At 44.3% G+C, this 24,637-nt stretch overlaps 1 protein-coding gene across 4 annotated transcripts in view; it reads left to right on the top strand.

Moving 5' to 3' along the window:
• RBM33 (RNA binding motif protein 33) overlaps positions 1-24,366 on the top strand; it is a 114,494-nt gene extending 90,128 nt beyond the window's left edge. For 2 of the 4 annotated variants that reach the window (XM_058660643.1, XM_058660645.1), the window contains 5 exons: positions 1,835-2,488; positions 15,587-15,796; positions 18,827-19,015; positions 23,458-23,546; positions 23,814-24,366. In XM_058660643.1, the coding sequence (XP_058516626.1) occupies positions 1,835-2,488; positions 15,587-15,796; positions 18,827-19,015; positions 23,458-23,546; positions 23,814-23,862 (1,191 nt within the window). In that variant the 3' untranslated portion in view covers positions 23,863-24,366. The remainder of the gene's footprint in view (positions 1-1,834; positions 2,489-15,586; positions 15,797-18,826; positions 19,016-23,457; positions 23,547-23,813) is intronic. The other 2 variants (XM_058660644.1, XM_058660646.1) reach the window with 1 other exon arrangement.
• The last annotated feature ends 271 nt before the right edge of the window (positions 24,367-24,637 follow it).

Here is a 24,637-nt window from a genome sequence, read left to right on the forward strand (position 1 = left end):
CTGCACCCGCGTGGGAGACCCGGAAGAAGCTCGTGGTTTCACATGGGCTCAACTCTAGCTGTTGTGGCCATTTGAAGAGAAGCATTGGATAAAAGATCTTTTTATTTGTTTCTCCTCTCTGTAAAGCTGATCTTCCAATAGAAATAAATAAATCTTTAGAAGAAAAGATACTTATGCATGAAATGAATCTTGTAGGTCACTGTTGTTTAAGGTTAGTGTCTTAATTTATTGTTTGCTTTTCATTTTCTGTGTAAATTGGAACTAGGTTAAAATTTTTAAAGCGTTTTTTTTTTTATTTGAATGTGTACCTATTTAGTACAAATATGACTTAAGGTTTGTTTTTTTTTTTTACTTGAAAGGCAGATTTAGGCAGAGGAGGAGACACCGGTCTTCCATCCGCTGGGTCCCTCTCCAAATGAGCAAGGAGCTTCTCTCAGGCCTTCCTCGTGGTTGCAGGGGCCCAGGGCCTGAGCCATCCCCACCCCCGTTCCCAGGCCATAAGCAACAAGCTGCACTGGAAATGGAGCAGCCAGGACCTTTATTGGCATCTGTATGGGGTGCTAGCACCATAGGCAGAGGCTTAGCCTACCACTCCGTGGTGCTGACCCCTGAAACAGTTCTTTTAAGAAGAAACATTTGTTTTCGTCAGCTACATATGCACTATTTCAGAGTTTATTCAGACACAGGTCTTTCTAAAAATTATTTCTCTATTCTGGAACAACTTTTTATCACTTGCTTGGCAAAAGAGCCTTACGATGAGCAATCATTCCTGTGTTGGAAGCAGTGGGTCTTTGCTACCCTGTGAGGGTGTTTGTGCGCCCTTGAATGTGCTGTCCTCCTGCCGTTGCAAGTGTTGTGTCCAGTCTTTAACGTCACTCTTGCATTGGCTTTGACATCCCTTCCACATTTTGAGGTTAGGTAACCCAGAACAGCTTCTCAGATCATGAACCAGGCCTGTGTGACATCCCCTGGGTGTCAGCTAACCCTCCGGTTGCATGACTGTCTGAACAGTTTTCATTCAGGGTGGGCAGTATTTTTAAATAGTGGAATTAAAGATAAAATAAATCTTGTCAAAAAGGCATCTATGAATATGCATGGATGATTTTAAAAGAATTGCGCAAATTTTCATCAATGCTTAAAATTTACAAAACTTTTTTGCTGCTTTTTATAGAAGTTACTGATCTTTTTTTAAGAATTTTTTTTTTAATAGACTTTCAGGATGGTTTGGAGCTGGAATATTAAGGGCATTCTTTATGTACCATTAATATTCCAATACCGCAATTGGCAACATTTCGATTCTGTGGAGGGTGCACGAGTTCAAGGTCAGAGAGATTGACTTGTGCTGTTCATTATAACCAATTATTCTGTGACAAATGAGTTTGAGATCAAGCTGAAAATTCTGTACGAAAAATCAATAGTTGTAATCAGTGCCTTTCAGGTCATTTACACCCACCTTTTGTTGGTTTGTCAGGAAAGAGCCAGATAAAACCCGTGTGACAGCAGGGCCTCTCTGCTGTTGCCGTTTCCATTTGAAGCATATTTTGATATCTTAAATGAGTAGTTTAATTGGTTTCAAACTTGTAAATGAGTGGAAATTTATATTATTTCACTTCTAATGTTCTGATAAGAATTTCCAAATTAGCTGAAGCCGTGTCATTTTTCTCCTCCCCTGATAATTACACTTAAAGTCCTCAAAGCAGGTCTTGAAAGACTGCTTACCATTGCTGAATTAAAGGGATTTTGAAAAAATGTATTTTCTCGTTTTGTGGAAGTAGACGAGAATGGTCACCTGGCCTTGGACAGCCAAGTTCACCACATTTGCTTTCCTTTTTAGTTTCCTGATGAAGATGAGGAAACAAGGTTATATCGCTTAAAGATAGAAGAGCAGAAACGTCTAAGAGAAGAAATTTTGAAGCAGAAAGAGTTACGGCGGCAACAGCAGGCTGGTGCCAGGAAGAAGGAGTTACTGGAGCGGCTGGCGCAGCAGCAGCAGCAGCAGCAGCAGCTTTATGGTCCCCAGCCCACCGCAGAAGCAGAGGAGCAGACGGCTGCGACCTCGCCCACCAACGGGAACCCACTGTTACCCTATCCGGGCGCACAGTGCAGACCGAATGTGAAAAACAGACTGCTTGGTAAAAGCCAGGATGTCACGGTCTCAAATGTTCAACCCAAAACATCCAGTTTTGGCCCATCTGGTGCTAACATGCAGTATCAAGGACAGCAGACGAAACCGCTGAAACATGTGCGCCAGACCAGAACAGTACCTCCGAGCCCAGCGCAGCCCTTGCACAAAGTACTGCAGGTGAAACCTGCAGACGTGGAGGAGCCCCCCGCTGCCTCCCAGACCGCCCGAGTGGCGTCTGTCCAGAGCCAGCCCGCAGACACGAAACCTGGCGTCAAACGGACTGTGATGCAGCGGGCCAACAGCGGCAGTGGAGACGGGCCGCATGTCAGCTCCAAGGTCAGGGTGATTAAGTTGTCAGGCGGGGTAAGTTGATGAGATTTACGCGTGCCTCTTTGAATGTTTCACTTAGACTGTCCTCATTTCCAGACCACGTGTTTGATGAACGAAAATGAAAATTGCTTCTGTTATAATCATGTAGACCAATTTCTATCTGAAGCCAGCATTTCATTGCTGCTTCCAGCTGGAATCCATTTGGTTTTCAGTTGTTTCTAAGTCTTGTTTTTCTTCTTCTTTCCGAAGAAGAAAAACTGCTACAATCCCAAAGGTCAGTGCTTCTCAATTTTTTCTGCTTTTTACAGATAAAATATGACGTCCAAATGTTGATGAGTAAGTTTGCAGTAACTAAAATTAAGCCACCTGGCATCACCAAGATTGTTTGAAAAATAAAGTGTTCCTTTACACAAAGCAAATATCTGTGTATAACTTTAGATTCAGTTAGCAACTGAGTGGAGTGACTTTCGGACAGAGTGTCTGCGCGTTAGGCAGCCCTGGGCCAAGGACCTTCTGTTTCAGGGCAAGTTTCTCCTTTGCTGAACTGCGGTTGAGATCTCCAGGGTCTGGTCTTGATGCTGCCTCAGGCGCGCACTTCTCCCCCAGCTGCGGGCAGCGCCCACTTGGGATTGTTTTCTGCCAGGCCACGGGAATTGTAGCTCTCCACGGTAGTTCGGAGAAGTTTAGTACTTCAGAATGAAAGTTTCTACAAATTAATTGCTGTTATAGAAGGTGGTCTCAGGAAGAAGCAGCCTGTTGAGTGCTTGCCTCCTGTGCTTTCTGTATGGTCTTAGTTAGCTGTACTAACTGATGCTTAGCTTACGAACAGTGAACCCTGTAACAGTTGTCCTGGCTTTTGCCAGCGTCGTACTCAGCAATGATGGAACTGGAGTCATTACTTGAGGAAGAAAGCACAGAAACTGTAATACTCTTTTTAAGGACACCAACCGCTGATAATTTACAAAACAGACACAAAATACGTGCGGCAGGATCAAATAATATCCAACTGCTGGTCCCTCCCAGATCAGTGCCACATGGGCTTGAACAAGGAAGGGGAGTGGGAGCAGCATGGCTGTTGCAGTGGTGGATTAAGAACAACTCATTTTGCTACTTGTTTGGTTGGTGAAACGAAGTTTTAGGCCTTCATTCATACTCATGTAAACTAAGAATAAATTTTGCTAAAATTTTATTCAAAATATAAATTAAAGGTTTTGTAGTGAAAATATCAGTAGGACCCATACTTTTATCTGACTCTTTGCTGTGTCTGCTGATGGTAGTTTAGAATATTGATGGACTGTGTTACATGGATTGAGCTTAGATGTGCCTGGTATCTTGGGCTGGGAACCTAGTCACCGGTGTCTGTGTATATCGTGGCCCTTTTTTTTTGTGACCTTGGTTTTTAAGCATACTGTGTTAATCAATGTCCAGTGTCATTTTTATTTGGGAGGCAGAGAGACAGAGACAGAGAGTGGATGTTCCGAGTTGCTGGATCACTCGTGGGATTCCCTCAGCCATGAACTTGGGAGCCAACGCCCAGGGCGAGGGCTTCAGTCCAGATCTCCTGTACCTTGAGCCACTGCTGTTGCTTCTCGGAGCGGAGAGTCTGATGGCGGTCAGGCCTCTTAGGAGGCCACATGCCTGCCCCATTGCCTCATTCTTTTCCTTGAGCTGCAGGCCTTGTAACACGGCAGCCATCTCCACACAATGTGTTGAGCTATAGACACATCTGACTGTGTACAGCTCTGCAGTGGAGGAGAGAGAGACAGCTAGTAAACATCTTTAAAAAATATCCTGGAATTGTTGCTTTTTTCTAAATATGTGTGTGTGTGTGTGTGTGTGTGTGTGTGTGTGTGTGTGTGTGATATATATATATATATCTCAGATCTTTCTCAGAAATAAATGCTAATTTTATAGTAAATAGAAAGGGAAAACAAAGGAATTTTCTGTGAAACATAGTTATCTGCCAAACTAGTACTTTGAAGAAAAAAACATTTGCAATTCTTACATTAACTAACCAACGCGTTTATATTAAAGCTTCATTCCAGCAGCTCCTGCAACAGCATGTTGAGTATTTTGGACTTATTCATTGTGTCTGAAACTAGCACCCCCAGCCCCGCTTAGTTTTTCTTGGCGAGTGGGAGCTTTGTAAGACAACACAATGTTAGTTGCAGAGTGTGCTAGATCAGCCGACGTTTATTTGACTTTGATTTCTGTGCCTAACTGCTGGAGTGGCATCTGTAGCCAGGTCGTTCTCTGCTGCTGTTGGCTGTGGTGTTCTTGCTCGAGGATGCCCTCTGTTAACACAAACTCTGAAGTCCTTTTCAGTCTCCAGGAATGAACCTGACCCCTGGCGAGGGGCTTGACAGGAGCTTAACATGTTGGGAGTGATACCTTAAACATAGTACTGATACTGAATATTACGTGTATGTTTATAGTATTTATTTAGTAAATGTGTTCTGGTTTTAGTAAATATTCCCATATTGTTTCGCTCTGAGTCCTGGACTCAGAATACTTAATGCTTCCTGGAGAGAATTTCATTTAACATGTTAACTAGATATGACTGTCATATCTTAATGAAAAGTTACCCTTGCGTTTAGTAAGTGGTCTCTCCATTTTAGTGTCTTCAGACAGGATACGGGATCATTACTGTGAATAGTACCTCCCATTCAAGAACTAGTGCTACACTAAGCGACCACAGTTAAAATACTCGGGTACTTCAAGAAGTTCATGGAGGACAGAATTGAAACATAAGTTTTTTGGTGCAAAAAGCTTTTGAAACTCACGCATGATTTTTTATAAAATGCCTTTTTTTGAATTTTGGAGATAGTTCATATGCATGAATTTTGAATTGTTTTGTGTCAAAACAATTGTATCTTTTTAACTGTTTTCCACAAGCTTTTTGAATTACCCAAATGTGTATCCACAAGATCTTAATGTATGTTTATGAAAGGCCACCTGTCATTTTTTTATATTTTATAGGCAAGATTTCAGCAGGAACAAATTAATGTTATTTACAGTGTTTTGAGTTACCAGCAGATATTACTTATACAGTTACGTGTGTCTCTGAGTATTGTTCATGTAAACAGTCCATGTAGAATTGGATTTGATGGATTTTTTTCTCTCCTGTGCTCGTTTCTTGGACTATTACTTCTATATATTTAATTTTGAGAACCCAAAGGAGCACCTTGTTAAGTCATGCGTTTTAAACCGACTACATAATCCAGCCAGTCACTCTGAGAGTAAATGTAGAAAACAGATGTGTTTAGTGTGCACCTGTAGCTACCTACAGCCATTCTTGTGATGGAGACACAGGGGAACGCACTGGAACAAGCATGAGCCGAGGGAAGTTCCTTGATCAGATGCTGGCCTTCAGTGGAGGGAAAATGGCCACCCCTGCACTGTTTGCATCTTTCTCCTCGGCTCCTGTCTTCCTGTTCTCTGGCTGCAGATTCCTCATCAGCGCGAGAAAGATCACCTCCTTCTGGGTTTGTTGTGAAGATTAAATGTTGTAATGCGTGTATAGTGAGTAGCACGTGATCGTACCTCAGTAAATATCACTGTGCCTTTAGGTTAAAAATTGGTTTATTTGGAATAGCTGTTTAGAGTGCTGTTTGAGAACGTGAACGCAAATATTGAATTCGGCAGCTTTATTCTGATCAAGGTAATGAAAATTTTAGGAATTTGGCAGCAAATTAAGTAAACAGTCTTTTGTTCCGTTGGCCACACAGAGAAATGGGAGAAGCACAGAATGTCCCAGCAGGAAAGCCAGCTGTCCGATTGTGGTACTCTTGTATTTTATTTTTAAAAGGCTGTCAAAATGGTACATACAGAAGGTCCCTATTTATTTTGTGTGATCTTGCTTTTGGGGATTGGACTGTAGTTGTAGATTTCTTTCCTTCCTCTTCCTGCCAGCTTCTCTTTGGAGAGGTGATCTGTGTTCGTGCCTGCTCTCTTCCGGGGGACTGCGGAGGAGAGCGCGATTGAAGAGAGCTTGTGAGGACATAGAAGGATTGCTCTGCACCTTTCCCAGAACAGCCAGGAGCTGCCAGTTGGCCTTTTTTGCTTTATCCTTTGTCTTTTCTTTTTTTGTCCTTTGATATACACAAAAAATTATTTTCCCCCATAAACCACTTGCAAATAGATTGGAGAACAGTACATGATGGTACTTCAAAAAGGTGCTTGAAGGTAGAATTTGAAGATGTTTATATTGGTTCAGAAAAATTGAAACCTATGGACATGAGTATATTTCCTCGGCACAGTTTCTTAGGAAACCACGGTTGTGTCTTCTTAAAAATTAGAAGGTCTCATTGCTACATTGCTCTCGCCTGATTCATGGGACACAGTCTGCTGCTGTCGCTTGTCCCAGTTATATCCTTCACAGCCACTCCTCCTCCCTCCTGGTCCAGGGTCCTGGGTCTCACTTATGGTCTCTTGGGTCTGGAATGGCTGATGCCATTGGCATTTTTGAAGTGCAGGGATCAGTAGAATTTCCTTTCAGTTTGGTTTGTCTAATGCGTCCTCCTGGCAAGTTTAGGTTGTGCTGTTCTGACATGGCCTTCATTTGGGAGGTTTGTCCGGCCTGACCATTGGGTGGGACGACGTTTGCCAGGCCCCTTTGTGGAGTTACAGCTTTGCGTTTGTAAGTAGTAATTTGCCAGAAGAGACTTTGAGACTGTGTTAGTGCCTGTGTGCTTTCCTGCTGCTAGCAAGCGGAGATGGTTTGCTGCCGTCTCCTATGCTGATACTTCTCCCTCACTCCGCAGCAGTGTGGGCTTCGGAGTCCTTGCTTGGTGTAATGACCCCATGGCGCTGGACAGGCAGTGCCCCCTTCAGGCTGGCTCTTGTGTTGCTTGTTGGTCTCCATCATCCTTTGAGCGTGGCCAGCTCCCCTTGGCTTCCTGTGCCTCAGCTCCTCACCCAGTCCAGCTTGCAGAGTGGAGGCTGGGTGCTAGGCGTGCCCAGTTCCTGGCTGTAAGTACTTGCAGGCCTCAACGCAGGTCTGATCTTAGCTCAGTAAAGTACAGAGAAAGAAAGAGGAAGAGAGGAGGGGAGGGATTGATGTGGTTACAGTTTGTTCTGCGATACATTTCTTAAACTAGGTCATAGACAGGCTACTTCCTGGAGGGGAGTTCATCTTTCTAGTCATTTCCCGTTTCTGGAATTTAGAGCCATTTCAAGTACATTCTAAATTTTAAGGTAAAAATATCGGTGATTTACAGTTTCTTTTAACAAGAAAGCAGTTGGCACTGCAGCTTTCTTTCAAAATTGACTGTTTATTTGAGAGTTGGAGAGGCAGACAGTTCCCATGTGCTGATTCACTCCGTAACTGGACCACGTCATACCTGGGAACCAGAACTCAACAGAGGTCTCCCATTTGCTGGCAAGAACCTAGCTAATTGAGCATTTACCTGCTGTTGAGTATAATTTCCTCAACAGCCAGCTGATTGTGGTTTTAAAAGGTATTTTCCAAATCTAACTACTCATGAAAAGTTTTTTTTTAAGAGGGAGAGTGGGCATTTCCTTCACCCAACTGTGAAGGAAGTTCAAAGTTCATAGAAAAATTGAACAGAACAGGAAGTTTATCTTGATGCAAAACTTGTTTGTTCTTGATAGTCATTTTCTGTTAACTTTTTCATTGCTTCTTGTACTAAGTTGAGCGCATGTGCTGAGGGAATCCTTCCGTGAAACTCAGGAGTTGGGCGGTCTGTCTTCAGCGTTGTGGATCTGGTTTTCATTCAACCTGTGTAGACCCATTTCTACAATTAGGCAGGTGGTGTTTTAGACTTGGCTCTGGGTTTTGCATGGGTGCCATTCTATAAGACTTCATTGCAGAGAATAGAGAAAACTGCAAATGTGAAATGTTCTCATCTCGTGTCACACCGCAGTGATGGAACTGGGAAATTGACCTAGGAAACCTGGAAGAGATTTTATCTTTGTCTTCTCTCGTTTAACCCAGCTGTCTTAAAAGAAAAACAGAGAAGCCTTAAATGTATTTATATTTAGAAACTTCCTGTAGCCTGCATATCATTTCCTGGGCCGATTCTGAATGAGCCGTGTGAAGATTACAGGGATAGGCACTGCATTGTTGTAGCTAATAGAAACCTGTTCAGTAGGGTCTGCGGCTGTGAGATCGGCAACGTTGCGGGTGACAGTGAAGTGCGGCCTTATCGGCAGGAGAATTCCTGAGAGGCTGCCCTGGGCCACCGCACCACTGTCCTTCTCTGTGTCCTCACAATGTTATCTGTCCTCTCAGTGTGGAGTATCAAATGTCTGTCATGAGTACAGAAATTAATTTAATGTCACCTGAAGACATGCAATTAATCTCTTAGAGGTTTTCATAATACCTTTACAGAAAGAGTTGCCACTTTGGTGGATTTGGATTTTGGGGTTTAGAAGAAGATAAGGAAAATTAATTTTTCATCAGGGTTAATACAAGCTAGCAGGGCCACAAAGGCTGAGAAAAATGGTTGGGGAATTTGTCAAGTGTTGTCACTCTAGAATAATGCTGCTTAACGTGTGATAGGTATAATCAAGAGTTGAGATTTCTATAGAGAGGGATTAATCAATTTGCTCGCTAGTGAATGCAAGTCAGTGATAGCACTTCTTCATAGGGTTTAAGAATGAAAGTAAGATTTGATCTGTCAAATTGCAAGAAGCCCTGACAGTATCAATAGGCGTTTTTATCTATACATTTAAACCATTTGTTATAAATAAATTTGTCCTGCTAATATTGGTGGCTTCAAATCTCATTTTTAAAATAATGATTAAGCTGATAGAAAGTCTCCCCTAAGCTCATTTCAGTTAAGTGGTGAGATTAATATGTGCATACATACAGATGCAAAATAAAATGAACATAAGTCTAAGGCAGTTTTACTGTATTCGTTAAAGGATGCTCGCTTGTGTAAAAACAAAAATCTGACAGTGTTCTTCCTTTTGTCTGAGGTGAGTTGAACTACTTTTTTCTTCATTCATTTTGGAAAAAATGGACACTGTTTAAAATTGTACTCAAGCATATTGCCTGTGAAGAGTTCAGAGCTGAACTGTTTCATTGAAGTTCAGTTTCTAAGCAGACTTTTTATAAATAAGAAGTTATTTTCCGTCCGTACACATCGCTTACTTTGCTTACACTCCTAAAATAAATCAATGGTATTTTTGCAGTTGACTTAGTATGAATAATTTCCTTTTTTTAACGTGTAGCTGTATGCAGAGGTTTAAATGATAAATGGGTAGGTTTCATTTGCCTTGGCTCTCTCTCATGCTTTTTATATCTTAGTGTGAGTGTGGATACGCCAACATGTTCTGCGGGCTGACCATTTCCTAGTGGTAACTGCACATTTCCACTGTAAATAGTTTCCATCCTGTTAGGAGAATATTCTCCAAGTTTTTTCCATTTTTCTTCCAAGATGAAGTAGCCTGCTGTTTGTATTTATGTCTTTTTTTATATTTATATATTTAGATCTTGAGAGCTTGCTATGATCGTCAGAAAAAACCAGAAGTATATTATGTTAGCCCTTCATTTAATTGGAACGACTTGAATGCTGGTTAATCCCTCTTAGTGCTCGCACAAGTTACAGAATGGGCTGATGTCAGCGCCTCCTTTAGCAGGCATCATGAACCCTGTCTTGGGAACCTGAGATGCCCGAGCACTAAGTGTGTGACCTGAGGCCTGGCTCGATTTCATCTGAAAAACGAGGATATTGGTACTTAACAGACACCACTCATTTTTTAAAGAAGCATGAAACGAACACCAGTATCTTATATAGACAGAGACATACATTTTTTTGTCACTGTTTTTGTAGGCATTTCAACATTTTGAATATGTAGATGTTCAAATAATTACTAACGAATTATTGATGACGAAGGTCTAGGAGTGCCTTGGAAATTTGTGTTGTCAAATTGTAGTATAGATTGAAGCTACGTAAGTTATAAAAACTTGTTTTGGATGTTTTTCATCTCTCTTTGATGACAGATACTCATACTTGATGTGAGGCTGCCCTGTGCTTCTGGAAACTCATGGCATGACCTCAAGTTAGTCCTGCTCTGAGAACTGCCAAGCAGCTTCCTAACAGAGTGACCTTGGCATCGGAGGATATGTCAGGCCAAGTGAGCAGGTGGCAAGGAACTACCCGGCAGCAAAGATTTGGAAGACAGAGCCAGTGCTGGGTGGAATTCAGCCACAGTGAAGTGAGCCGAGTAGCAGCGGAGTGGTCCTGACCCCCAGTCGCAGTCTCATTGTGGACGCTCCTTCCTGTCTTTGCATGCTGCTGTTTAACATATCCTGCATGAGACGTGGCACCATGACGTCAGCAACACTAGTAGACAAAACCTAGTATTCCTCTCTGCATAAGGAAATTCCAGTTCTTGAAAGAGGTGAGGAAAGAAGAGGCCCTTTGTAATACATGGCTTGAGAGACAGAGAATGGAAATGGAGTCGGTTTCTGTCTGGCAAGAACTTGACAAGGCTGAAGCCAGGAGCCCGGAAGTCAGTCTAGGTGCCCAAGTACTTGACCGTCACTGTTGTTTCCTGTACAATTGCAGGAAGGCTGCATCAGAAGCTGAGGGCTGGGAACCCAGCCAGGCACTGCTGCATGAGATGCTGGCATCATGGCAATGACTGCAGTGCCACACACCTGCCCCCCATCATGTATTGTGATGTGCTTCCTAGAGTGTCTGAGTCCGATGTTAGCCTTTTTAGTATCGTAGTGACGTTTAGTACAAACATATATGTACTGATAGTAGTTGTAACCTTTGTATTCTGATACTATAATGTTTTTAAGCATGTTCAAGACTATTCAGTTTTTTAAATATGGGTTAATCCAAGAAGTGTTTAAGTACACCACGCATTTTAATAAGGGGCACCAGACCAGACAGACTGGAGTCTAAGCCCCTGTTTCCCTGTAGCACTTAGAATACAGCACATATTCTAGCTGTCATTAGCTCCCAGGCAGTTAAGCTCACCAGGGAGCTTCTTACGACTTTTGTGTCTTTATCATGGAAGATTTTCTTGGGGCCATTGTTACTGTATGCTAGGTATAGCCCCCACCTGCCATGCTAGCATCCCTGTGTGGGTACTGATTTGATCCAGCTGCTGTACTCCCAATCCACCTCTCTGCTAATGCTAGAAGAGGGCCCACAGGCTCTTGGCATCAGCTTGGCCCAGTCCATGCTGTTGGGACTAAAATTGGCAGATACACGATAGCTTATCCTATCCTCCTATAACTGACTTTCAAGTAAATCACTTGATTTTCTCAGAAAACAAAACCACTACAGTTATGTCATTTGCCCTTGTCACTGAGAACAGTAAGTGATGTGACTGTACAGTAGAGAATTTCATGGCCCAGCATTGCTTCCACTTGGCATGGCAACCAGAAACTAGTGTATAAAAAGCAAGATGGTTGTAATGTCGCTGTGTAGCATGACTGAACACAGGCACAGTAGATTTTTTTTTTAAGATTGTTTTATTTTTCTTGGAAAGTCAGATATACAGAGAGGAGGAAAGACAGAAAGGAAGATCTTCCATCTGATGGTTTACTCCCCAAGTGGTCGCAAAGGCCAGAGCTGAGCCATTCTGAAGCCAGGAGCTAGGAGCTTCTTCTGGGTCTCCCGTGCAGGTGCAGGATCCCAAGGCTTTGGGCTGTCCTCAACTGCTTTCCCAGGACACAAGCAGAGAGCTGGATGGGAAGCAGGGCCGCCCAGATTAGAATCAGTGCCCATATGGGATCCTGGTGCCAGTAAAGCAAGGAGTTTAGCTCCTCGGCTACAACATCATGCCCTACAGTGGATTTTTAAATGTTGAAATCAGGTTGCACTACCAGGAACCACCATTTCAGTAGAATTTTATATAAATGTATAGATTTGATAGGTCATTGTTTCTTAAGGTAGAAGAGAGTACTTGGAAAAAGTCCACAGAAATACATAGTATGAAAAAACAAAGTATGTGTGGATTTCAAACTTTTACACCAGAGTAAACTTAAATTTTAGGTTTTTTTTCTTTTTTCCAAGAACTTCTGAGTCATCAAATTTGAAAACTTTCTGACATAAAAAATTGTTAAACTAGACAGGGTAGCTTTTACCTCATTTACTTTAAATATTTTGCTTTCATGAACTTGAAGGGCAGAGAGAGGGAGATGAGTCTTCTGTTTATTGGTTCACTTCCCAGATGTTCCTGGCAGCCGTGCTGGGCAAGCCAATGGTGGGAGACCATCTGAGTCTGTCATCTGAGCCACCATCTGCCTTCTGCCAGGATGCGTTAGTAATACACTGGATCAGAAGAGAACATGCTGCAGCTAGAGTTAGCCCTCCAGTGTGTGATACGGATAACTCAGACAACGGCTTAACGTGCTGTGCCACGATGACTGTGTGCCTGCCCCGCCCTGGAGCATCACTGTGTAATAAACACTATGAAAAACTGTGCACTTTAAATACACCCATCTGAGCCTGAGTGGGATGCCTCCTTAACACCAACTTCTATGCCTCCTTTCTTGTGGATGGTCTTGTAGGGTGTTCAACTTCATGTAGGGAATATCACTTTGTCAGATAGAAATGAGCCCCAGTAAAACCAACACTTGTAAGCAGTTGGGAGAGGACCACCCATCTGGGCGAGCAGCAGTGGTGCCGGGTGAGATGAAGGTTTGACGAGTGTTTCTTTTCATGTATGCTTATGAGGAATATTGTTTTGTAGCTGTTTTGTTGTATTTACCTTTGTGTCAGGATAACACCAGGCTCAACGAATGAGTGGGGCAGTATTTCTTCCTCTTCTGTTTTCTAGAAGAAATTGTGTAAGATTGTTAGTCTTTCTTCCCTTAGAATTTGCTGGTAAACCTGTTTGGACCTAATTTTTGTCTTTGAAAAATTGTAAGTGATTAGCTGAGTGTGTCTTTAGTTCATAGAATTCTGATCTTCTTTGTGTTTGAGTCAGCTTTGATACCTGAGTCTTTTATAAAATTTGTTCATTTGCTTGTGTTGATATGAGATTGTCTGTGATGCCCTTTTAACTTCTGTAGGGTCCGTTGTGATAATCCATCCTTGTTTGTTCCTACGTATGGTTATTTGTCTTTTTATCTTTGTCAGCACAGTTAAAAGAATATCAATTTTGTTGACATCCAAAAACCAGCTGAATTTCAGTGTTTTTTCTTTTTTCTTCTATTTTTTCATTTACCTCAGCTCTGCCGCACATTGTGGTCATTATAATTTCCCCCTTCTACTTTTGATAGTTTTTTTGAGTGGATAAAAACTCAAATGATCAATTTTAGACCTTTTTAAACTGCTTTTACTTTCGGTATATTGCTTTTACTTTGTACTGCTTTACTTATTGATATATTGTGATTTGGGGTTTTTTATTTGGCTTAAGCCAAATATTTGATTTTCATTGCCTCGCTTGGCTTTCACTCTGCTAACCTGATGGCTGTCTGGGGATGCTGAAGAGATTGTGCCCAGGTCCCTGGACCCCACATAGCCACCTGTGGTCCTTGGCCTGTTTGTGGGTAAGCCGAAGCTCCAGCCATACCTGCTCCCCACGCGCCACGTGAGGTGGTCTCACGGACCTTCCAGCCATACCTGCTCCCCAGGCACCACATGAGGACGTCTCACGGGCCTTCTGTGGCTCTTTTTCTTCCGTAGTTTCTCCAGCAGGTTTCTCAGCATTTCTGACTAATCTGATGCCCAAACAGGGCAGTGGCCAGAAGCGCATGGACCTCTGGGCCTGCCCGAGACATTCCCACTGATTTGTCCCTTTGGACTGGTGTGTTGCACTGATTAGAGCTCCGATGGGGTTCTGGCCCCATCCTGGGCTTCCTGGAGCAGCTGCGTTAGAAGGCTGCAGGCTGCGTAGTTCTCAGCTCTGAGGAATAAGTGCTTCTCTTGTTTAACTTTTGTTGATTTCCATGTCTCAAGATGGGTTTGGAGGGGCAGTGGGGTCCAGCTGCTTAGCTGTTTGGAAGACAGATTTGCTGCGCGCTTCCTGTTACCGTAGCCAGACGTCTTGTACTCACGTGACATTCCTCATCATCTTTCCTTGGGTTCCAGTTCCCTTTGGTCAGTCTTAGCAGAAATCTTGTTTCTTCCCGTGTTCCTTTAGTCCCTATTCCTTCCCTCTTTGTAGAGGAGCCCATGTCTGATAGATTTCCATTTATGTTAAGAGTAGGGCATAGTGTTAATAAAAATCCTAATCTTAGTCTTTAAATTTAAGCATCCATTTCTGTTAAGAAAACATGATGTAGTGAGACAGATCTCTCTCTATTTTTCTGTCCAGACTTTTCCTTCTTAATCTCCATCTACTCTTCTGGAAAGGTGCCGTATACAGTACTGGAGGCAACTGTCAGGTACCGTGCAGGGAGACTTTTAATGCTGTCTAGTGGTACAAGCGATGTGAATAACACAGCTTCGAAACTTGTTTCACATTGTTAATAAGCGTGAAGGTCAAAAAGTGAGGGACCATTAACACAAAAGGTTAGGTTTCTGATGGTTTTGAACTTCACAGGGTAAATGTGCTGAAGTGTGCTTGCTGTGTGCTCGGTGGTGGCAGCTGTAGGCAGCCAGGAGCTGGGGACGTGTGTAGGGAAGTCTTTTTGGCTTCTCGACACCACATCAATGGGAATGGAGTGTGATGCTGTGGCTCACAACTTGGGACGTCAGGCTGCTGACTCGGGTTGAACACTAGTTCTGCAGATTATTAGGCTTTATAAGAATATGCTTGAAAATGAAAGAATTTTAAACTGTTCACCCAATTAAACTGCTTATTTTTAATTCTACATCTCTTACATGGGTGCAGAAAGTAAAGGAGATCTTAAGAGTTCGACATTTGAAAAGCAGGGACTGGCATCGTGGCACAGTGGGTAAAGCTGCCACCTGAAATGCAGCCCCGGAATATCTCTGTCTCCCTCTTTGTAACTCTTTCATAGTACGCAAGTCTTTTAAAATATGTGTATGCGTCTCAAAATATTGTTCAGACTCAACCATTATCCAGGGAGAAATGTTCTTTCTGGTTCTCAGTGAGACGACAAATTCAGCTTCACACTTGTTTGGACTTAACCTTGCCTGTTGGTGACTCTAAGATTGGCTCCCTGATGGAGCAGGGAGCTGTGGGTGCGGGGCAGAGCAGACACTGAATTGTATGCCGTTTTGTTGCTTTCAGCAGGGAGGAGAAAGCGATGGCTTTTTTCACCCCGAGGGTCAGTCCCAACGGCTTCCGCAGCCTCCAGAAGTGCGACAGCTGCCCATCCGCAAGGTGACGCTGACCATTGGCGGCCTTCAGCAACCCCAGCACCCCCCGGTCGGGCCTCACATGCACTCAGCCGTGCCTCCCGGGATCAAAAGCATCCAAGGAATTCACCCAGCAAAGAAGGTACTGCTTGTTCCCGCCCCACCTCCATCCATTTCGAGGCTTGTTGCCATCCAGAGGTACTCAAATTAATGAAGAAGTCATCATATTTCCGGCTGTCTATTGGTCAGTCTGTCGGGCAGGAGGCCTGGGCACCCACCATACGCTTTCCTTTGGGATGGGAATGCCATACATGTGCTGGGATTCTCATGTTGGGCGTTGTTTCAGCCTCGACAGGAGTTAGGGGGATGGCCGACTTTGAAGGTACAGGCTGGCTCCAGTTGTCCGTGGTGCCAAAAGGAAGTGAGGGAAAGGGACCAGTAGCACCTGCTATGGGTGTTTCCAGAAGGACTAGAAGCCTGCCAGTGCTTCCTGCCTATCTTGCCGCTAATTGTTAATGTGAAGATCATTCTGGGCTCCTCTGAAGGGTTTAAGTTAGTCAGCTCTCTGTATCCATGAGTTCCACACCCATGGGCCCAGCGGACTAGATTGAAATATTATAAAATAAAAGAAAAAAGATTTGTATTGAACACATGCCAACTTCTTGTCATTATTCCTAAACAATACAGTGGAGTGACTATTTACATAGCATTTACATTGTCTTAGGTATTATAAGTAACCTACAAGGGATTTAAAGTATATAGGAGGTTGTATGTAGTTGAAATGCAAATACAAAGTTCACCATCTAATGTAAGGAACTTGGGTATCCTTCAGTTTTGGTCTTGGGATACTGAGGGTCAATTATATTTCCTGTATTATGAGCGCTTTCTGATGCTGGAACAAAGCATGCCATCTTAGAGATGTGCAGACACATCAAGTGATGTCTCTATTGACGCAGTAATTGTCCCTTTCTTTAAGCAAACAAACAAACAAAAAAGATGTATGTATTTGAAAGGCAGAGTGACAGAAAGAGATCTGCCGTCCACAGGTTCACTTCCCAAAAGACTGGGATGGCTGGAACTGGGCCAGGCTGACGCCAGGGGCCAAAACTCCAGCTGGGTCTCCCACATGAGTAACACTTTGGCCATCTCCCATCTTTCTAGGGAGCTCTTGATAGAAGGAGAGACTCAGGGCTTGAGCAGACATTGTGGGATCCTGGTGTTGCAAGTGATAAATGAACATACCGTGTCACACCCCAGGCCCGTGTAATAGAGTCTTTAAGGGCTGTTCCAGTCTAAATGCTCTTCCTTCAGGTGGTATCCTTTGATATGTGCTGAGAAGGAAAGACTATAGGAAAACAACACTCTGTTCTTAATACCACCTAAGGTTTTTTTTTTTTTTTTTTCTCTGTGATGGATGGAGAAACTTTTTAAAAATGTGTTTATTTGAAAGGCCGAGTTTCAAAGGAGGTGGCGGAGATTTCTGAGAGAGGGATCTCCCATCCACGGATTTTCTCCCCAAACGGCTGCAGCAAGCCAGAACTGGGCTGGTCCAAATCGGGAGCCAGCAGTTTTCTCCATGTCTCCCATGTGGTTGCAAAGACCCAAATACTCCGGCCACCCTCTCTTGTTCTCCCCAGGTGCATTAGCTGGGCTCTGGCTCAGAAGTGGAGCAGCCCGCACTTGTGCCAGTGCCCCGTGTGGGAACCTGGCACAGTAAACCAGTCCACGGAGTTCACTTTTGTCCTTTCAACCAGTTCTAGTGCAGAATTAGTTGGGAGATCTGAAAAAACCTCACGCAGTCCAATCCCACTTGCTTCTGCATTTCACTGGGAGAAGTTAGGTACAAGTTCTGTAACTTCCTAAGTAGCAGAAAATACTGAAAATACCAATTTTTTTTTTGGATTGTTATTTTATGATGCAGTTCCCTTCCCTTCTCCCTGAGTCCTCTCCCCACTGAGTTCTTCTGTTTTATCACTCTAGTATAGTTCTTCATACACAGTCATATGTCCATCATTGCGGCCATGGACAATGGCAGAGAGTCCAGCATCCTATTGTCACGATATAGTTAGTAGTTTCATTGGGAGTCCATCTTTGATCTGTAGGTAGAGATGCATACTGCATTGTATTCTCATATCTGGATGTGGTAATCTCCGTTACAAAGTCGCTACTATACATCCCCTTAAATGAAAAGCCACAATACAAAATCAACAACAGGAAGAAACATAGACATTTACGATGCCAAATAGTTAAATAACATGCTACTGGATATGATAGTCGCTGTTACACAGTTACTATATACCCCCTTAAATGAAAAGCCACAAAACAAAATCAACAACAGAAAGAAAAACAGAAATTAAAAATTCCTGAAATAACATGCTACGTAATGGCTATGTGTTGCTGAAGAAATGAAAAAGAAAATCAAGAACATTCTTGAAGAAAATGATGCTGCTGTGTGATCTATAGATCATACATAGGTCAGTGAAGAATTTAATGAGAAAGAAAGTTTTCTGAAGAGATGAAATTTAGAAAGTTTTAAAAATCAAAATCCATGAGATTGTTTTTTAAAATCCAGTCTACGTATCTATGACGGTTGATTGATGAGTTTAATCCATTTACATTCAGGGTTAATAGAATGTAAATTCTAGATTCTAAAATTGGTACGTCTGGGCAACATTGAGCTGGTGAAATAATGATTGGGAATGGGAGGAGGCTCAGTTGTTCTCAGGGTTTTTTGTTTGTTGAAGCACTCTACAGGTGCATGTTGCTTACAGCCAAGGGCAACTAGGACCCTTGTGGCAGAGTCTACATTTGAGGCTTAGGGGATGGCAAATAGAAATGTTTTCAAGGTGACTTGGCTGCCTGCTGCTCAGACTTGCAATGGCTGTGTGATGGCTGACTGTGTGTAGTGGGTCCCCATTGGTTGGCCCTTAAAATGGTGGGACAGCTGTGGCCTCCGAGAAAGGTTAGGAGTGAATTCAAGTCCTGAGCTGTGTTACACTCTCATCTTCTACAGGATGATGGCAACAGACTGAGTAGGACTGCTTGGCCAGGAACTTTGTCATGGTCTGTCTCAACAGATGTGCCTTAAGTGATCAGCTCATTTTTGTATCTTAGTAGCTGTGGACCAACCCCAAACTGGGACATCAGGTTCTCCTTTGCTTGTTCTTGCCAGGCCCTCATGCATGGAAGAGGCAGAGGATTGGCAGGTCCCATGGGCCGAGGGCGCCTGATGCCAAACAAGCAGAACCTGCGAGTGGTGGAGTGCAAACCACAGCCCTGCGTGGTGTCTGTGGAAGGCCTCTCGTCGTCAACCACGGACGCCCAGCTGAAGAGCCTGCTGATGTCGGTGGGGCCCATTCAGGTCAGTGGCCTGGGCGTGGCGGCATTGCCAGAGATCTGTCCCATACCCAAACTGAATCATTCCTTGGTGGAAAACATGGTGCCTGCTATGTGTATACTGTCGCGTTAACAACGCTTGAGAAGGAAGATAAGCGTATCTGGGTATTCCTGATACTAGAACCTTTGCCTCAGCGTTTATCTTGAAATTTTCACATACTTAGTTGTGAAATTTATGACGCTAGTAATTGGACTAAACAGGTTATCTTAGAGATCCTTCAGCTGTTCCCCCAGGTTCATACATACATACATACATACAAATTTTTTGTTCTGCCAAATCACTTGTTTGTTTGAAATAATCTTACTTGCTCAAATTTCTTTTTTAATTGGGCAGGCAAGGAGATAGAAACAAAGGGAAACATTACATCTGCTAGTTCATTGCCTGAACGCCCACATTAGCCGGGTCCCGGGCCCGCTGAAGGCAGGAGCGTGGAGCCCTGGCCCGTCCCCTGCTGTCCGCCCGGAGGCACGTTCTCAGGCAGCTGGATGGGAACTTGAGAAACCGTGGCTTGGGGCAGGCATCGTGCATGATGGGCACATCTCCGGCAGCAGCCTAAGCTGCTGCACCGGTCTCTGCCTCATCTAGGTAATGATGTTCCAGAATTTTCAGCTACTATCTTGGCCTTGATTTACCACAATAGCCTCACATGTTAACAGCCATGGCACTTGACGTAGACTGTCCAAGAGGAGTGGGTATGAAGTGAACAGAGCTCCAGGTCTGTCACAGCCTGGTCTCGCAGTGAACATCAAATGATAATTAATTTCATTTTAGATGCCATTTCCTGAGGAGGAGTAGATGAAAGTTCTTCTAAAACTGTGCCCGTTAGTTAGGTTTTGATCACGGTCTTCTGCAGTACATTCAGTCTCCATAGAGATAGGAGGTTGTAGTTTTGATCCTTCTGTGATGATGACAAATTGGCCCCAAAACTGTAGTTGTGCTAGAGGTGTCTTAGTCATGGGGTGAAGAACATTCTGTGTGTTTTCAGGGGCATCAGCTGGTGTTCAAGGGTAAAGTTGTTTTAAAATAGTTTGTCAGGCTACTGACAGTCAGGAACTGATGACGGATGATTTTAAACAAATAGTGCTGAGAATTCTGACTCAAGTAACAGCTTCCCAGTGGTTCCGACTTTCATAGCAGCTAGAGGCCTGTCCTGTTGGCTGTGAGCCGTGGACTCGGCACGGGGTGGAGAGCTCATGTTCGTGGTCCCGTGCCCTGGCCATGCTCTTGGGAGAGTCGGAACTCGGCTGCGTGCAGGAGCGCTGCGGCCTGGCCTGCTAGGGTCTCAGCCTCTGGAGTTTCTACTGTTGACTTCCCAGCGTTTCAGTGAGGCTTCCCTGGGCTCCTCTTCAGCCGTCTTAAAACTTGACTTTTGGGGTTCCAGATCGCTCCTAAAAATAATTCTTTTTAGAAAAAAAAAATATTTGTTTATGTGAAAGAATGACAGGGAGGGATGCAGACTTAAACAGACCCAAGTCTTCATTTGCTCAGTCTTCGCTTTCTGAATGGCTGACTGCTGACGCGAGGCCGGGCGGAAGCAGGGGTCTGCAGCCCCCCTTGGGCCTTTGCTGTGGGAGCAGGAGCCAGTGCGTGGGCCTCTTGTGGTCCTTGCCCAGGTGCGTCACCAGTGAACTGAGCTGGAAGTGAAGCAGGCAGGACTGGAAGCAGCGCTCATACGGTTTCTCACGGGGAAGGAGGCAGCGCCGCGCCCTCTGGCTGGAATAGCCGTTTTTTCTTCTACTTGGCTGCTTTTTCAGTTCTGAAAAGAATTAGCAATCGTTGTCTTAGAACCCAGCAGAAGCAATGCTGGAACTGATACATGGCTTGTTTTAGAGAAGAAAGGATTGTAAACAAGGATGAAAGTTGGCTAGGTGATGTCAGTCACCCTTGAGATGGCGTAGAGGAGCACTCTTCCGTGCCTCCCTGTGTGTGAATCCTGAGGAGGAATGGGGCGCTGGCCAAAGGGTGTGCTTCCACACTCACGCTCTGTAGGGTTATGCCCTTGGAATAGATGGTTCTGAATGAGAGTTTATAGATTGTATGTAATGTGTAATATATTCACGAAGCACTGTATTTCTTAACTGTAGAAGATGAGCTATAGCCAGCTCTCATCAGTATTAGATGGCTAAAGAAATAGTACAGATGTGCATGTTTTATAACAGTAGTAAGTACGAATTTCTTAATAAGATTGCATGATGGTGTAAATGTGCAAGAAGGATTTGCACCGAGTGAGCCTGGGCTTCAGGGTCGCCTCAAGGCTCTGGGACTTAGGGCGTGGCGCCACCTAGTGTTCAGTATACAACAGCAAGTGTTAACCAAGCAGGGACCAGTATTTCTTTGGATCTTTGAGTTACAGAAAATTCTAGTAACTGCATGTTAATTATACTTTTTAACTCTTGGATTTTCAGAACTTCTGCTCAGTGTAGCAGTGAAGAATATTCATAAATCTATAGAAAATGCATTTTTTATTCCAAGACATTTATTCAGAGATCTATTACCTGTAGAATAAAGAAAACAGATAAGATTCTGTAGAACTGCCGTAACTAAAACATAGGAATGAAGAAGTACAGTAGTGTGTCTCAGAATTTCAGAAGAGAAAGGCAATTGTTATTGTTAGATAAATGAGAAAGAAGATTTCACTTCCAGGAGAGGATAGGGGTTGTATTATCTGAAATTAGGTTGTTTTTTTCCTATTCATGGTTAAGAGATTTTTAGACTTTTAGCCAGGTTTAGATAAGATAAATTCTACTAAGTCTAGCAGTTAAGATCTACACCTTTGTTCTGGGGCTTAGCCACAATGCCAAGAGACCTTGAACGCTGTTGCCAGAGAGAGCAGAGACTGTTTGCCAAGTCCGGTGGCCCCGGGCCAAAGGCCTAGGCTGTGGCTTTGGTGGTGGGGGCCGGGTAAGCAATGCATTTTCTTCCACCCCGTCCACTCCCTCGCTGATGGAGAAGCACATAGCCGTTGCGTTTGGAAGCTGTTCCATAGCTTCAACAAGTGAAGATCCCTCATAGGGTGGCGTGCAGACGGGCACTGAGAAATGCATATGATACCTCGTAAGAGACAATGGAGGCCAGGCAAGTGACACAGAAAGTGTTCCAAGGCCCAGGACAGCTATTACTGAGAATGTATTCCAGGAGACCAGTCATTGGGCTGCGACTTTCCTTGTAACTTCACCGTGTGTGAAAGCACCAAGGAAATGTTCCTGTGTGTATTTCCACTAGCAGGAGAAGGGGAGAAGTCTGGTATGTTAGCCAGCTTGCTGGGAGCAAGCAGACCAAGTCTGCTTCTCCCTCAGGTCCTGCCCAGTTGACCGTGTTGCTGAGTTTCCCATTCTTTGCTCCCTGAGTTGCAGTTTCTGGCACATTTATCAATTCCTGTTCGTTTGGATGCTTGGTACTTTATTTCAGCATCGCGAAAGCGTCTGATGATCTTGAGTTATGTGCTTCTAGCACAGAGCATCAACAGCTGCTTTAACTTAACTGGCCCCATGCGTGAATACTTTCCGGGTTCATGCATTTCTTCTGTCATAGTTCGCCAAATAGGGCCTCAGGCACGGCACAGAGTTCCTGGCCATCGAAGCGCCCTGTCGTGCACTGTGGTCCCTCAGCATGCTGTCCTGTGCCACGAGCTGCCCCGTGATACCTGCCCTGCTCAGAGAGCCGTGGGAGGCCCAGACACATGGGCACTGGTGTTGCTGTGCCTCTGAGATAGACCCGACCCTGGAGATGGGCGTGAGAGAAAGATCATAGAACGACCCTACAGCTGCTCTGCGTGCACACCCCAGCCCCAAATCCAGCGTCCTCGGGGAACCTGAGGGCCAAGTGTGCCTTCCTCTTTTGAGTGCTTTCTCTCAATCCTTACTGGAGTCATTGTGATTGCAAGTTCATCTTCAGAAGTTCATTTGTTTTTCACTGCCAAAGAATGCCATCTGGCTATTTACTGACCACGTCCTGGAGATGGCACTGGGTCATTTTAGACTCTGAGGTGTAAAATGTGGCCATATTGTGTTGATGGCTGCCACCGGCATCTCCTGAGGAGACCCCAGAGGCACCTTGCTGCGCCTCGTGCTAGAGGGTGCCTTCTGTAACATGTTGGTTTTCCTCACCCGACGGCAGCTTGTTCCGCTAAGAGACACTGTTCTTAAACAAGGTGAGAGTCCCAGCTGGAAATGAGCTGGGAGGAAGACTTGCCGCTTTGGACATGTCTGTGCGGAGAGGCTTGGGGTGGCTGTTGTGGCCAGATGACAAACAGACTCAATTCCAGTATTATGGAAGTATCACTCATGGGAGTGACTTTTAAAGACCGTTTTAGAATAGACGGGGTAGATCAGCCAGCTGGTTTGTTTCCGTAATCCAGGTGTCCTTCGGCACGAAGATCCTCATGCTTCCTTCTTTTCTTCCTCCAGAGTTTACAGATGCTTCCCCAGCAGCGGAAAGCCATAGCGAAGTTCAAGGAACCAGCCCACGCATTGGCATTTCAACAGAAGTTCCACAGGTACAGCCCAGTGGCATGGGAGCAGAGGGCAGGCCTCGGTGCCGCTGTCTCTTGGTGCAGGGGCCACCGCTGCTATGGGGCAGAGACCAGCCCGCAGGGCAGCGCGTCAGGCTCTTCTGTGTGGGGCTTGCCCTTTGATTTTGTAGCTCTTGACTGAAGGCTGCAGTCAGCATTGTGTAGCAGCTTTGTGTTGTTGATTTTTCTTCTGCCTGGGTAGTGATTACTCGGCTGCCGAGTTGACCTTGATTGTGTCTTTAATTTCCACAGGCATATGATAGATTTGTCCCACATAAACGTGGCCCTGATCGTGGAGTGATGGCTAACAGCAGAGCCTGACCCTTCTTCGCTGCACACACACTGTGGAGTTTCTTCCAGGAAGCTGCTGGCCGGCGCAGTCCTCAGGAGCTTGTCTCTGGGAGCTTGTCTCTCGTTACTGTTGTCTGCAGCGGCAGCCAGCCGTAGGGTTGGTTCCGGGAAGAGCTGTACCTACGGACCTAGCGAGCTGGAGTTTGGTGTTCATTCGCTTCAGCTTCTGGTGTCAACACAAAGAACTCTGGTGTTTTGTTTTGTTTTCAAAGTGCTTACAACGCATGTAGACACTGTTCTTCATGATCTTACTGTATGATTGATCAGTGACAGATTCAGGAAAGAACACCAACATCACAAATTCTGAAGTATTTTTCACAGCAAAGAATATTTGATAATGGTTGCACTTATCTTCAGTACAGGCTAGAAAAAGACTTCTCTTACAAACTTGAGTTGTTTATTCAGCCCTCAAAAGGCTCTTGTTTAAAAAAAAAAAAAAAAAGGAAAAGAAAAACTTAGTTTAAAATTTGGGTGATGATTCATTGACGTTCCATATCCTGGGGAGCCAGGGTGTGAGTGGGGTGGTTGGGAGTGATGCCGTTTGAAGTGGCGCATTCTGCTTCTTGTAAATATCTCCAAAGCTTAACCTGTCTGATCCTACTTCTAAGAACCAGCCGCTCCTTCCCAAACCAGGTGAAAAGGCTGGCTCGTTCCATCAGGCTCCTTCAGCCCAGAGAAGGGCAGGCCTCTTCTGCCTGCAGCCCTCCGATCTAGTTTCTCTCTGA

The sequence above is a fragment of the Ochotona princeps genome, chromosome 2 (assembly GCF_030435755.1).
Source record: "Ochotona princeps isolate mOchPri1 chromosome 2, mOchPri1.hap1, whole genome shotgun sequence".
NCBI classification, from domain to species: Eukaryota; Metazoa; Chordata; class Mammalia; order Lagomorpha; family Ochotonidae; genus Ochotona; species Ochotona princeps.